We start from the raw sequence: 14300 nt of genomic DNA on the forward strand, positions 1-14300 counted from the left end.
AAATGTACTACATGATTGAAAAACCACCACTGGAAAAACCTATGGGGCAGTTTGAAAGAAAAAAGTTGGCTGCACTCAGCTACCCTATTCTGTTGTGTGTGTGTGTATGTATATATATATATATATATATATATATATATATATATATATATATATATATATATATATATATATATATATATATATATATATATATATATATATATATATATATATATATGCTTGATTATAAGACGACCCTGATTATAAGACGACCCCCCAAAATCTGAATATTAACTTAGGAAAAAAAGAAAAAGCCTGAATATAAGACGACCCTAAAGGAAAAAAGTTTTACCAGTAAATGTTAATTCATGTAAACTATTTTTTTTAATAAAAGCTATGATTGAGAAAAATATTTTTTTTGTTTTTATTTCCTTGTATTTTCCAACCTGTCCCCCAGTTACGCACATCTGCCCCCAGGCTTGCCACACCAATATGGCACTGTGGCCCATGATATGCCTTTTAACCCTCTATATGCCACTGTGCCCCATGGTATGCCTTTTGACCCCCTATGTGCCACTCTGCCTCCAGAAATGCCTTATACCCCTATATCCCATTCTGGCATTTAGGGGGTTAAAATTCATATTATGGGGCAGAGTGGCATATAGGGAGGTATAAGGCATTCCAGGAGGCAGAGTGGCATTAAGGGAGTTAAAAGGCATTGTATAGAGCACTCTGCCTCCAGAAATACCTTATACCCCTATATGCCACTCTGGCATTTAGGGGGTTAAAAGGCATATTATGGGGCAGAGTGGCATATAGGGAGGTATAAGGCATTTCAGGAGGCAGAGTGCTCTATTAAATGGCCCCTTAACGCCACTCTGCCTCCTGAAATGCCTTATACCTCCCTATATGCCACTCTGCCCCATAATATGCCTTTTAACCCCCTAAGTGCCAGAGTGGCATATAGGGGTATAAGGCATTCCAGAAATGCCCTATGCCCCCATTTAACACACACAAGCGCACACACACACACACACACACACTCACTTACTTACTTACCGGTGCTTCCAATTTCCTGCTGTATTGCCGGGGGCAGCAGGTTGACGTCTCCTTCCGCTGCAGCCGGAAGGAGGTGGAGTTGGCAGCGGGGGTTTGTCTGCGTCCGTCGCGCATACCTTCCCCGGGTGTCAGAGATCAGAGTTCACCCCCCACTGCTAGCCACACCTCTTTCCGGCTGCAGCGGACGTTGTCTACGCGGATCGCGTAGACGTCAACCCGCTGCCCCGGCAATACAGCAGGAAGCACCGGTAAGTGTGTGTGGGGGGGTGTTAAATGGGGGGGAGACAGGAGGATCCAGGTCCCCTGCAGCGGTGCGGGGGATCTGGATCTTAGTCTCATAATCAGACCTCTACTTGAGGTCTGATTAGAAGACGACCCCGATTAGAAGACAAGGGGTATTTTTCAGAGCATTTGCTCTTATAATCGAGCAAATACGGTATATATCACACATAGAAAATTGCAACCACACAGGTTAAAAACACTTATGGTAGCCTATATTACAATTTGTAAAATGTGTAGTGATCCCGGATTTTTGTTCTGGAACTAGCAAAGCAAAATATATTATACTTCCTTCCTTCCTTCTTTCACATGCTCACTTGAAACTCACAAAATGATAAGTCAGACATTCAAAAAAACTCACATTTTAGTGAATGTGAGTTGTTTTGCCAGTGTTTAATTGCAAGTGCACTCTAGTCTAGACTAGTCAAGGGTTAGCTTAACTGACCACTCAACTTAGATTGAGACTCACATTTGTCACAGGTACTATCAATGTGGTCTGCTTGATCACTTGTCAGATATTGTGGTATTTCATATTTGGAACAGACAGTGGAGAAACTTTGTAATTTGTTTTTCTTTTTAGGATATGTATATAATCATAAATTGGGTGTTTTTTTTTATCTTTAGTGCCAGAGAGAAGTTTTGAGATTTCTCACATTGGGGACTACATGTGCAGAAGGAATTAATTTCTTTTACCACCAGAAAGCTTTCTTATCCTGGTGTCATTCTTCAATAAGTCTCCCTAGATACCGTATCTGCTTGAATATAAAACAAGGGGTATTTTTCAGAACATTTGCTCTTAAAAAACCTTGTCTTATATTCAAGATCGTCTTATAATTGGACCTGAAATAGAGGTCTGACTATAAGACTAAGATCCAGATCCCAGTCCAGACCTCAACCCGATTCAAATATCTGCAAAGCTCAATGAACTGAAGCAACGTTTAAAGAAGAGTGGGCCAGCGTGTACTTAGTTTTTCACATATGGCTTCTCCATTTTGGCTTTATTTTTGTTGAATAAACCATGACAAAGTGTAATATGTCTTGTGTTGTTCATCTGAGGTTGTATTTACCTAATTTTTAGACCTGCTAAGGAAAAGATGATTGTCATTATGTCCAAAATTTCACGTTTCTTAACACTACACCGCTGCAACAACTGGGCATTACTTTGTGCATGATTTCTGATGGCAGCTGTTTACAAAACTCACAGAAATTTACCTTTAGAACAGCAATGACAGCAGGGGGGTAGCTGAGTCCAACCATGTTTGATGTCCTTCTGTACATCCTATACAAATATAATGATAAATGTTATTTAGGAATGATTATGCTATGATAGACAGAAAATGTTGTGTTAATATATAATAAAAAATTATTTAGCATATACAGTATATAAGTACACTTTTTTATATATATATATTCCAGCAAGAACTCTAGCATATAAATCTACAGTAAGGTGTGAATGTGTTAATCATTTATCTCTTTTAGCTTTCACTGAACAAATATCCAAATGAACTGGAAGTCAAGTGCACTCAAGTTAACTTTGGTTAACTATGGTTACCTGTTAACTCTTAGCAATCACTTTTAGATCTTTTGTTCCAACAACATTCATAATGTAAGAAATTAAACTAAATATGCTTTTGTGATGAGACCAATTCAGCTGGCAATTTGGTTGTCCAGGGTGAACTTTAGTGTAATTCTATAGGTGATATTTTGGGGATCACCATGATCAAGTATCACCATTCAGTTTTAGAACGTAAGGGGTTGGGCAAAATACACATTGATAGTGGACTGTATAATATGGATGACAAAGGTATAATGTTTGCACCTATCATGTTAGTAACTTACATAAAAAAAAAATTAATCACTGGATAAGCCTCATTCAGTATCCAGTTGTCAACTCTGTTGAGGTGCACGTTCCTTAATATACTATAAATATCGGGAAAGTCACATGAATGTAACTCCTTTGATATTGTTAATGCTAGTTAGTGCTATAAAACAAACTGTAATATTGTTTGCAAATTGATTTGAGTTCTTTTGTCTTTGAGTTCAATAGTTCTGCTAAGCCACAACTTTCACATTAAAAAAATTGCCTTGGGACAATTCCCACAAAACAACCTTTAGAAAAAGATAGCAAGGAGCACCGTGATAAATTGTACTTGGCACAATACCTGCTCAAAGCTAATATCTTTGGATAAGCAAACATACAGCCCTACGATTCATGTGGAATTAAATGCCTTCTTGCACTTTTGCAGCATTTTCTCCCCCAGGCCACGATAACATCACAAATATAAATTATTGCACACAAACTAAGCTGAAAACATCTCTTCTTAAGGCAGACTGTAATAAAATGGATTCCTTTATCCTCAGTAGTAAATATAACTTCCTAAAAATATTTAGGGAATGTAAATTGCATTGCATTGCTATATAAACAGACCAATGAATCTCTAATGAATGCCCAAATGAAAACTTTTAATATTAAATATTTTCAAGTTTTGAATTTAGGAACCAATAATTTAATGAAACAATTATTGTCTACCTTTCCACAAATATTCCAGCCTGTACTGCATGGACAATGCTTCTAAACCGTGGCTTTTCTTCAGTCCGCTTCAACATCATCCCCATTTGTCGTGTGAAGGTGGAGGCCAGCCAGTCTCGCACTTCTGAAGGTACAGAGTCTGATTGGATGTCACTTAATTCATCTTCTGTATCTAGTAAGCGTCTTAAGAAAGAAAAAATTGATTTTTTTTTGTTTTATGAACACTCAATTTGAGAATAATTATTTGGTATACCAAAATGTTTACAAAACACACTGCTGATTTGATGGTAGCATCTTATTGTGTCAGAACACATATAGCGTGCTATAGGGTCACCAGGATCCCAAAAGGGCACCTGGTTCTTTCAGTAGGTACTTGTTTTGCTCATTCACTAAGAACGGTGTGTGTCCTCCTTTCTTAGGACATACACTTTTCAATTCACTCACTCATGTTCCCTTTTAACCCCTCCTCATCAATATGAAAACATATTAAATGTTCCTGTTGATTGCACACCAGCAACATTCAGCCCAATGAAGATATATAGCCTAATGCCCCAAACATTAAACACACTGCAAGTACTGTCTGCATGCACAGCCCTGGCCTGTACAAAACACATTTACAGAAACAAAATGTATAACAACAAATTTGGCATGTGTTTGTGGCAACTGTTCAAGTTTAGTTTTTTTTATATATTTATAGTATTAAATCCCGATGAATCTGTCTCTTGTATGATTTTTGTTTTTTGACCTGTAAATGAAAACTTACCTGGTTTCGTCGATATAAACTGACTCAAGTACAGTAGCTGCATATTCAAGATTCTTTTTCAGGTCCACTACAGAGGCCTCCCCTCTTTCCAGCTGTTTTACCAAACATCGTAACCTAAAGTTAACAAATAATGAAATAGTTAACACTCAGTACTGAATATACAGTGAATCTATAAAATTTATAATAAAGCATTTAACAAAAAAAGTATATATAGGTGATAGACCGAAATTAAAATTACTTTAATGTATAGGCATATTGTTATTGTTCTTTCAAAATATATTTGTTCTGTTTTACTTAACAAATACACAGATATTCACAAGTCTTTGCTATTTGGTGACATTGGGTATAAACCTATTTGAATGAATCAATATTTTCTTTTAAAAGGATATTGTAAGTGCTGAAATATGAGCTTTGTGTCTAATACAATAACGAGTGCCATGTACAGGGGCCGGACAAATACAAAGAGGATTGAAAAGGTTTGATGTGGGATCTTAAAATTTGTTCAATTTTATAATAATATATGCATATTCCTTTGAATCTCTTATAAACCAGCTTGGCTTAAAGTATTTCTCATCACCATAATTGCCACCTCAAATCTGATGCCACCCTTCTCTAAATAAACTCCAGGAGAGTGAACTATTGTTCATTATTTCCTTAATCAATATACATTAGAAGCTATCGCACTGTAACTTACTCAAATAACAAGTTCAGCTTATTTCAGGTCATGGTTGATATTTATGTAAATTTTCCAGCCTGTTACTAATAAAGTAGTAGAGCACACTGAATTCTTGGTGGTTCTTTTAAACTATCATAGCTTGACCTGGAGCAAGTTTCATATGTGCATTATGAATGATGTCTTCACCGACCATGAAACTTTAGAGATGAGAGTTCCACATCTCCAGGATCTGCATAGGCTATCTTGGCCCCAGAGTTATAAAGTAACAATAACATTTGAAAATGTTATGTCAGTTTATGTGATATGCGCATAAAGAGCAAGACAGCATGTTGTATAGGCTAACATATGGTACATGGACTGCTACCAAATAAGAAAATCTACCATAACCGAAACCTGAGATGCTTGGACTAAAAAGGAAAACCATAGTCACATGAGCTTACATAGGAGAATTTGGGAAAAGATACTTGCAGAAAATTCAGCAAACCAATAGCATTAAAAACTTACATATGCTACAGGAACACGGGGAAAAAAAAAACATTTGTCTTTGTAAAGCTTTGGTGAGCTTGTGTATATCTTAAGTATGTTATTATAATACTAATAAGGGGAAAAGTCTGATTAAAGGATAACACTAGTGATGGGAAGTTCGGATCATTAAAGTGAATCGGATCATTTCGATTCGTTCACTGAAATGATCCGATTCATGATCCGAATCTTCGGATCACTCAGTGTGCCTGCACGGAGTTACTGTTTTCCAGTAACTCCGTGCAGGCACACTAACAATTGGCCCCGCCCCTTTCATTATGAATCCTCCCCCCTGCCTCCAGTGATGTCAATGAAGGCACAGAGTCGTTCAAAGATCCGGATCTTACAACGGATCACTGTAAGATTCGGATCCCTGTAAGATCCGAATCTTTGAACGACTCTCTGCCTTCATTGGCATTCTAATCATTCAGAGAATATCACCATACTGTTATAAATAATACATTAATAATCACTGCCCCCAGGATTTACATTCCCCTTTACCTGCAAATGCACCTTAAGCTAACTTTATTAATTTAATTAAATTAACCCTCACCATTAAATTAACCCTAAACACCCCATCAACCATGACTGCCCCTAAAATTAACCCTTAACACCCCATTAACCATAACTGCCCCCAAATTAACCCTAAACACCCCATTAAGCATAACTGCCCCCAAATTAACCCTAAACACCCCATCAACCATACCAATTTATTAGGTAATTTATCTGGAGTACATGCAATTAATTTAGGGGCAGTTATGGTTAATGGAGTATTTAGGGTTAATTTCAGGGGCCGTTATTGTTAATGGGGTCTTTAGGGTTAATTTCAGGGGCCGTTATGGTTAATGGGATCTTTACGGTTAATTTCAGGGGCAGTTATGGTTGATGGGGTATAAGGGTTAATTTTATGCTGATGACTGAGGGTTAATTTAATTAATTTAATAAAGTTAACTGTAGGTGCAGTTATAGGTAAAGGGGGGCCAAGTCAGGGGAATCTAAATCCTGGGGGCAGTGTTAATGTATTTATTTATAAAAGTATGGTATCAGTAATATTCTCTGAATGATTCGAATCTCTGTAAGATTCGGATCCTTGTAAGATCCGGATGCCTGTAAGATTCGAATCATTTGAATCATCGGATCATTCGACTCTTCGGATCATTCGACTCTTCGGATCATTCGACTCTTTGAACGACTCTCTGACTCTATGAGTCATCGTTCCTGTGTGAATTAATGAGCTGTAACCTGACCCCAGAGTCTGTGTCTGAGTGCTCTGCAGATGACTCACAGCTCTAGGATCAGGTTACAGCTGCATGATTCACAGACTGAACCGCTACAAATGAATCGTTCAGTCTAGTGAACCGATTCATCTGGATCACTAAAAAGAACCGGATCAAATGAACGATTCGTTCATGATCCGGACATCACTAGATAACACTGATGTAATGTTAAACTTTTCTAAGGAGATATACACACAATTGTTCAGGACTTTAGGTGTAAATATTGGTTACTTAAGTAAGGCGTACAGTATGTTGCAACCAGAGATAGGATTAATCTTTAAAACAGAATAAATCAGCACATTGGGAAATCTTGAAGCTAATTTATTATAGGGACTGAGGATTTTAAGTTATTATAAGGCATATTCAACATATAAACTGTCCTCAATAAAACAGCTTCTGATTTCATCACTGTGATGTACCTACTAGGATTGATGAGTTTGTGCCTATGAGACCACTATGTGTAAGAGTATGTGTTTTTTGATATGAGAGATGACACCTCATTGCTGGCAAAGGTTTACAGATGTATGCAGTAGGCAGTGGAGTGGAGAAAATGTTCCAGAACATTTTATGCCACCATCACCTTGCATAATGAACACCACGTCACTTTGCTTGTCTTCTTTTTACAAAATAACCTATTGCTAAACCATTCCATCATTTTATCTTCACAAACATGATGTGATCCTCTTTCTAAAGTACTTAATTACTCAGTTTTTAAGCAATGATGACTTATGATTAAGACATTTTTTTTTCACACTAACATAGGACTAATTTGCTACATACTATAATTAACAATTTAATAGATGCATGTTTTGCATTACTATGGTATAGACAGGTCCTATCATTATCATTATTCAAGAATTAATGTTTATTACTAATCATATACACAATATTTGCATTATGTTTATTCATTCCTTTCAGTCAGACACTAAAATAGCAAATATCAAATACATGTATTTAATGATCTGCATTTAGTTGAACATTAGGGGATACTAGGAAGATGCATGGTCTTTTTACATTAAAATATGTAACAATGACTGCTCTCCCTTGGTAAAAAGAAGTCAGTTCATTTGCCTAGACCAGGGGTGTCCAACATGCGGCCCGCGGGACCTCGCGGTGCGGCCCGCATGAGATCGGCAGCCAGGATCACAAGAGCCCTGCTGCTTACTTGTGGGAGGGGCTATTCTCTGCTCCAGCTGCTTCCTCTGTGGGGAGAACGAAGGAGGCCTCGCCCCCTGCTGAAGTCTGTGAGCGGCATTGAGAGAGCTGTACTGCAGGTAAGGGGGTGGGGGAGGGTGTGTGAATGAGTATGCCTGATTGAGGGAATGAATCTGTGAATGAATGAATTTATGTGTGTGTGATAGCATGGATGTGTACGTGCTGGAACCTAGGCATGATGGGACTGTGATTGCTGTTAACAATCCCACTCCTATCATGCCAAGTCAGCCAATACACGCTGGTACAGGGTGGCTGTAAGTGATGTGGAGACCCCATACTGCTGGCAGCATCAATACACAAGGGGGGCAGCTAGCCAGGTTTCAGCATGTACTGGCTGACTTGGCATGATAGGAGTGTAATTGCTAACAGCAATCACAGTCCCATCATGCCTAGGTTCCAGCATTTACTGGTTGGCTGGGTATAAAAAGAGTGTGTTTGCTGTTAGCAATCACACTCCTATCATGCCAAGTCATCCAGTACATGCTGAAACCTGGCTAGCTGTCCCCCTTGTGTATTGATGCTGCCAGCAGTATGGGGTCTGCACTTACAGCCACCCTGTTTCAGCATGTACTGGCTGACTTGGGATGATAGGAGTGTGATTGCTAACAGCAATCTGCTAACAGCAATCACAGTCCCATCATGCCTAGGTTCCAGCATTTACTGGTTGCCTGGGTATAAAAAGAGTGTGTTTGCTGTTAGCAATCAGACTCCTATCGTGCCAAGTCATATTGTTGATTTTTTAGTCCAATTGTGGTGTGTTACTTTTAATAAAAGCATGGTTACACACTAAAATTGGACAAAAAATACAATGCCCAGCCAACCAGTACATGCTGGAATCTGGGTCTGCCTGAGATTGCTGTTAACAATCATAATATATAATATTTTGTACAATTTTGGTGTGCAACTTACTTTTATTAAAAGTGTGTGGGGGGTCATTTTCAGTTTCAGCTAAGTGAACCCTGAATTTTCGGTTTTGGTCCCGAATTTTCATTTTAGTGCATCGCTAAAATAAATAGAACTATTTTATTTTTATTTATACAGAATCCTGCATTTGTAGTCACAAAACTTTCTAGGCCCAGAAATCAGTGAGAGGAAAAGTAAAGGTTTTGTGTCATTTAATTTATTTTTAATCTGCATATTTTATTAAAGGCCATATTTTCTCACACTGAAAAATGAGTGCGGCCCACGCACGTATACAATTCTGATGAAGTGGCCCACTGCAGAAAAAACTTGGACGCCCCTGGCCTAGACAGTACCCAGAGTAAGGTTGCCACTTGTTAATGTTCCCCTGGACAGCCTACAAATAAAAAGGTAAGTCTTAGGTCCAGGATTTACCTGGTTATGTCCAGTTATGTCGGTGGCCATGTGTTAAGGACCAGGAAACAGACAGAGACAAAACGTATAGTGCAAAACACCTTTTATTGTAAACAAAGCCAAATCGTAATCCAAGAGCATATACCAATAAGACAACCTGGGGCAGGAATGATAGCGTGTAGTCAGACGAGCTGGAATCATGAGTACGGAGATCAGCAAACTCAGGGTACAAATGCAAGGAATCAGGAGCCAGGAGGGTAGGCAAACGAAGCCAGGTCATATGCAGGAACTCAGCAACAACAGAATGCACTTGGTAGCAGGAAGCAAGGTCAACTGAATACTGCAGGCTTATATAGGCCGGAGCTTCAAAGAACCACCCACAGTGCACATTGAAAGGCCAGAAAGCTCACAACACTAGACAAATCTGCTGTGAAACCATGACATTACCCCTCCTCAATGCCCCCCCCCCCAAGGTGGCAGGGCTGGGATTGCAGGGAAAAACATGTGTGAAAGACACAGAGGAGGACAGGAGCATGGACATCTGGGGCTGGTATCCAAGATCTCTTCTCCGGACTGAACCATGAGTATAACAGTGTTACTGGTGGATACCTATGGGTATAGGTTGGAGAAAGCCCACAGGAAGGTGATGGGGTGATTTAGTCCATAAACCGGACAGTACGTAGACCGGACAGGCAGAAACAAAGGCAACAATATCTTTGTTTAAATCCTGGCCACCAGAATAGACATGAAACTGACCAGAGAAGTTGATTCATCCTGGGATGCCCTGCTGACTTACTATTATGAAAGGTAGAGAGTACCTTGGTACGGAGTTTCACAACGCCCTGAGGGAGTATCAGAAGGTGCATCTACTTGAGTGGTCTGTATTCTCTCCCCGAGGGGATATGTTATGCTGGTACGTGTGGTGGCCAGTATTCGGTCTGGGGGAATAATCGAACTAGGAGGGCTCTCCTGCTTAGCATTCGAGAACTGTCTAGACAAGGCATCAGCCTGGACATTTTTGGTCCCCGGTCAGGTACGAGACAACACAACTAAAGCGGGATAGAAATAAGGCCTGTCTGGCCTACCTCGGAGCCAAGCGCTTAGCCTCAGACAGGTAAGTGAGGTTATTATGATCCATTAAGATTAGGATTGGCACAGAAGTTCCTTTGAGCAAATGCCTCCATTCTTTGAGAACATGTATTATCGCCAGCAACTCACGGTCACCAATTTCATATTTGCATTCTGCAGGACTTAGCTTTTTGGAGAAATACCCACATGGGTGCAACTGGCTCTCAGGAGTAGGACATTGAGACAGAAGGGCCCCTACTCCTGTCTCAGATGCATCGACCACAATTATGAAGCTTGGGTTTTGGGTGTGCCAAAATGAGAGCTGCAGCAAAGGCAGACTTTAATGACTAAAAGGCTTTGATGTCCTCTGGGGACCAGCGAGAGGCATTACCGTACTTTTTGGTCATGTCAGTAAGGGGTTTTACAATAGAGGAAAAATTATGTATTAATTTCCTTTAGAAAGTTTTTCAGGGTCCATAGTGAAACCAACCTCTGAAATCACGTACTCCAAGAAGGTGACCTGTTTGCAGTAGAACTCACATTTCTCCAGTTTGCAAAACAGATTATTCTCTTGTAAGCTTTGCAGTACTTGGGAAACATCTGCGTTATGGCTCTCTATGGAAGCGGAATGGATCAGAATGTCATCTAGATATACCACCACGCATTGTTGGAGCATATCCTGAAGATATCAATAATGAATTCCTGGAAAACCGCAGGAGCATTGCAGAGACCGAAGGGCTTAACGAGGTATTTATAATGCCCGCTCCTGGTGTTAAACACAGTTTTCCATTCGTGGCCCTCTTTTATCCTTACAAAATTATACGCCCCTTGCAAATCGAGTTTAGGAAAGACCTTGGACCCTTTCAATCTATCGAATAGCTCAGTAATAAGCAGAATCGGGTAGGCGTTTTTAACCGTGATATGGCCTCAGGGTCTCAGTTCTCCACTCTTTTTCTTAATAAGAATCCGGCCCCGGCAGGAGAAGACAACTCACGGATGAATCCTCGGGACAGCGCATCCGCAACATACTCCTCCAGTCTAACGAGAGCAGATTATGTGGAAAAAGAAGGTGCCTAGCACTAAAACTAAAGCAGATTTAGCTTCTTTTTTAAAATGCAATATATATTTTTTCAGATGCAGCTGATACGGGTCTAAATGTTGTCATTCTCAGTCAGTTAAGGAGGTCTCTGCTCTCTCTCTTGTCTTCTAACCTTTTGGGATTTAGCTCCTCTCCTATTTTCTCTCTTCTCTCATCTTTTCTATTCTGTATTTGTTATCATTTTTGTCTGTTTTCTCAATTACTCTGTCCAGTTAATTTGAAGCCTCAATGGGTCTTGAGATTGCAACATCCATGCAGGGCATTCCAGAACTTTACCATCCCTCAGACTTTCTGTTTATGTTTACACTACTGTTCCTCTAATCAAAATAAGATGTCAATGGGTCATATCCCCAAAGCACACAGCTGCTTTGTATGTATAAATTGTATAATTTCAGTTTCTCAGTTTCATTTCAGAATCTAGAATTTCATGTCAGCCAAGTATTAATTTCCAAGGGATCCTCAAAAATTGTTTTCCTATTCAAACTCTAGATTCCTTGTTTAGATGATGCAAAACCAAAGAAACAAAAAAAAAAAAAAAACTTACTTCCACTCACCCTATCACCCAGATTGCCTCGTCATATATAATGTGCCTATGTACCGCAGGTGCCTGACACTAAAAGGGTTCATGTACAAGTGATGTAGATTTGTTTTAAATTCCTGGATAATCAACAGTTAAAAATGTGTCAAATTATATTCACATGCATTGTGTGCAAAGAACACAAATACATGGCTACATTGACAATTTTTTTCTCAGATTTATTGAGAACAGAAATTATTTTGCTACAGCTGTATGCCAGTTTGCCACTTTTAACTTTTGACTACTCCTGGCTCTCAAACATTAACAGATAATAAATTTCTGGGTGAATAATGAAATTATTATTGGAAAACAGTCTCCTATTTTACTATACTTGGAGCAAAGAATTAATTAAATGAGAATACAAATCCAAGACATTCCTGAATACCAGCCAAAAATTGATGTTTATGAGAACTTCTCTTTTAAGAAGTTCTCAAACAGTATTGCAGTTAGAAAGACAGAACAATTAAAAAATGAACAAATAAACTATAATAAACAGTTTTAATGCACTACTGCACCACACGGCATATTTGTTTTATTTCAAAACTTCCTATTGTGCATATTATGAGTCCTTGACTATTTCGGAGGGGATTTTGGAAATGTTTGTTAATGGGACAGGATTTAGGGGAATGTACAATCTAGCTGACCATGACACAACTCAACAAACCTACCAACAATAAATGCTAAGCATTAAAACATAAGAACACTGAAACCAAATTATAAAATGAAATCTCAACAGGAAAAGGTTTAGCTGGTAAGTACAGTAATAGTATTGGGTACTGAAGTGTTGTATCCATCTGATTTATTCATGTTATAGAAGATTGCTGGCTCACAAAGCAGAATTAATACCTCCCAGGTGTCCCTTATAGGAAGATGCTCCTCACCTGATGTCCTTTTTCTAGCCTACAATCAGTGGCGACTCTAGAAACAATATATAGGGGGGGCACACAAGATACCACAGTCAAACTGGGGTGGCATTAATAATTTCCACCATTAAATCATACCACTGAAAAAACACACATATATATATATATAAAACACTTTCAAAAAGATGGTCAGCACTCCAGGTCTTTAAATAGACAATTTCATTTTATTCAAAGTCAAGTCGACGTTTCAGTCATTACTGACTTTCATCAGGACATGATGTCCTGATGAAAGTCAGTAATGACTGAAACGTCGACTGTTTCAGTCATTACTGAAACTGCTGGTTACTAGCACCGGGCTTGGAATATTTGGAATGGTGTGCAATGGACTCTGTGAGTAAATATATATATATATATATATATATATATATATATATAATATATATATATTGCCAAAAGTAATGTGCTATGGAATGATACTTTTGTTATTGGACAATACAATACTTGATCATTCAACATGGGAAGCCTGAAGCCACAATTTAGTAAGACTAATCCTTGAAATCCTTTAAACAACACAATACCTTAACTTTTGCACTAAATGATTTCAGGGCCTAAGATTAGATCCTGCTGCTGATATATATATATATATATTAGCCCCTGGTGGCAACTGCCCCAGTTGCCTATATATTAATATTAGTCCCTGCTGCCGATAGCAGGTATAGATCAACACATTAACACACAAACCCAGCTTTGCATGTATAGATCAATTGAAATTCACTTGTGATCTCAGCACTGAAGGTATGTATCAAAAAAACAGAATCAGACATACAAATCCTGTATTTACAGGTATACAATAATAATATATGAAATGTAGCATTGCAGGTATAGATCAAATCAATACATGGAAACAGCATTGCAGGTATTAATCAACTGAACAAGACATACAAACCCTGTATTTGCAGGTATACATAAATAATGTATGGAAACATAGCATAGCAGATATGGATCTACAGAAGAACACACAAACCCAGCTTTACCGGTACAGATCAATTGGAATTCACATAAAAACACGGCATTAA

General features: G+C 38.6%; 1 protein-coding gene across 1 annotated transcript in view; it reads right to left on the reverse strand.

Moving 5' to 3' along the window:
* Positions 1–14300, reverse strand: part of LOC149283569 (dual specificity calcium/calmodulin-dependent 3',5'-cyclic nucleotide phosphodiesterase 1C-like) — a 342446-nt gene that overhangs the window by 121800 nt on the left and 206346 nt on the right. The window contains exons 4-6 of the mRNA XM_089497386.1: positions 4614–4727; positions 3851–4033; positions 2533–2599 (exon numbers count right to left, since the gene is read on the reverse strand). Coding sequence (XP_089353512.1) covers positions 2533–2599; positions 3851–4033; positions 4614–4727 — 364 coding nt within the window. The remainder of the gene's footprint in view (positions 1–2532; positions 2600–3850; positions 4034–4613; positions 4728–14300) is intronic.

This window comes from Sceloporus occidentalis, unplaced genomic scaffold, assembly GCF_023333645.1.
Source record: "Sceloporus occidentalis isolate IW3139 unplaced genomic scaffold, rSceOcc1.0.p SCAF_102, whole genome shotgun sequence".
In the NCBI taxonomy this organism is placed as follows: domain Eukaryota; kingdom Metazoa; phylum Chordata; class Lepidosauria; order Squamata; family Phrynosomatidae; genus Sceloporus; species Sceloporus occidentalis.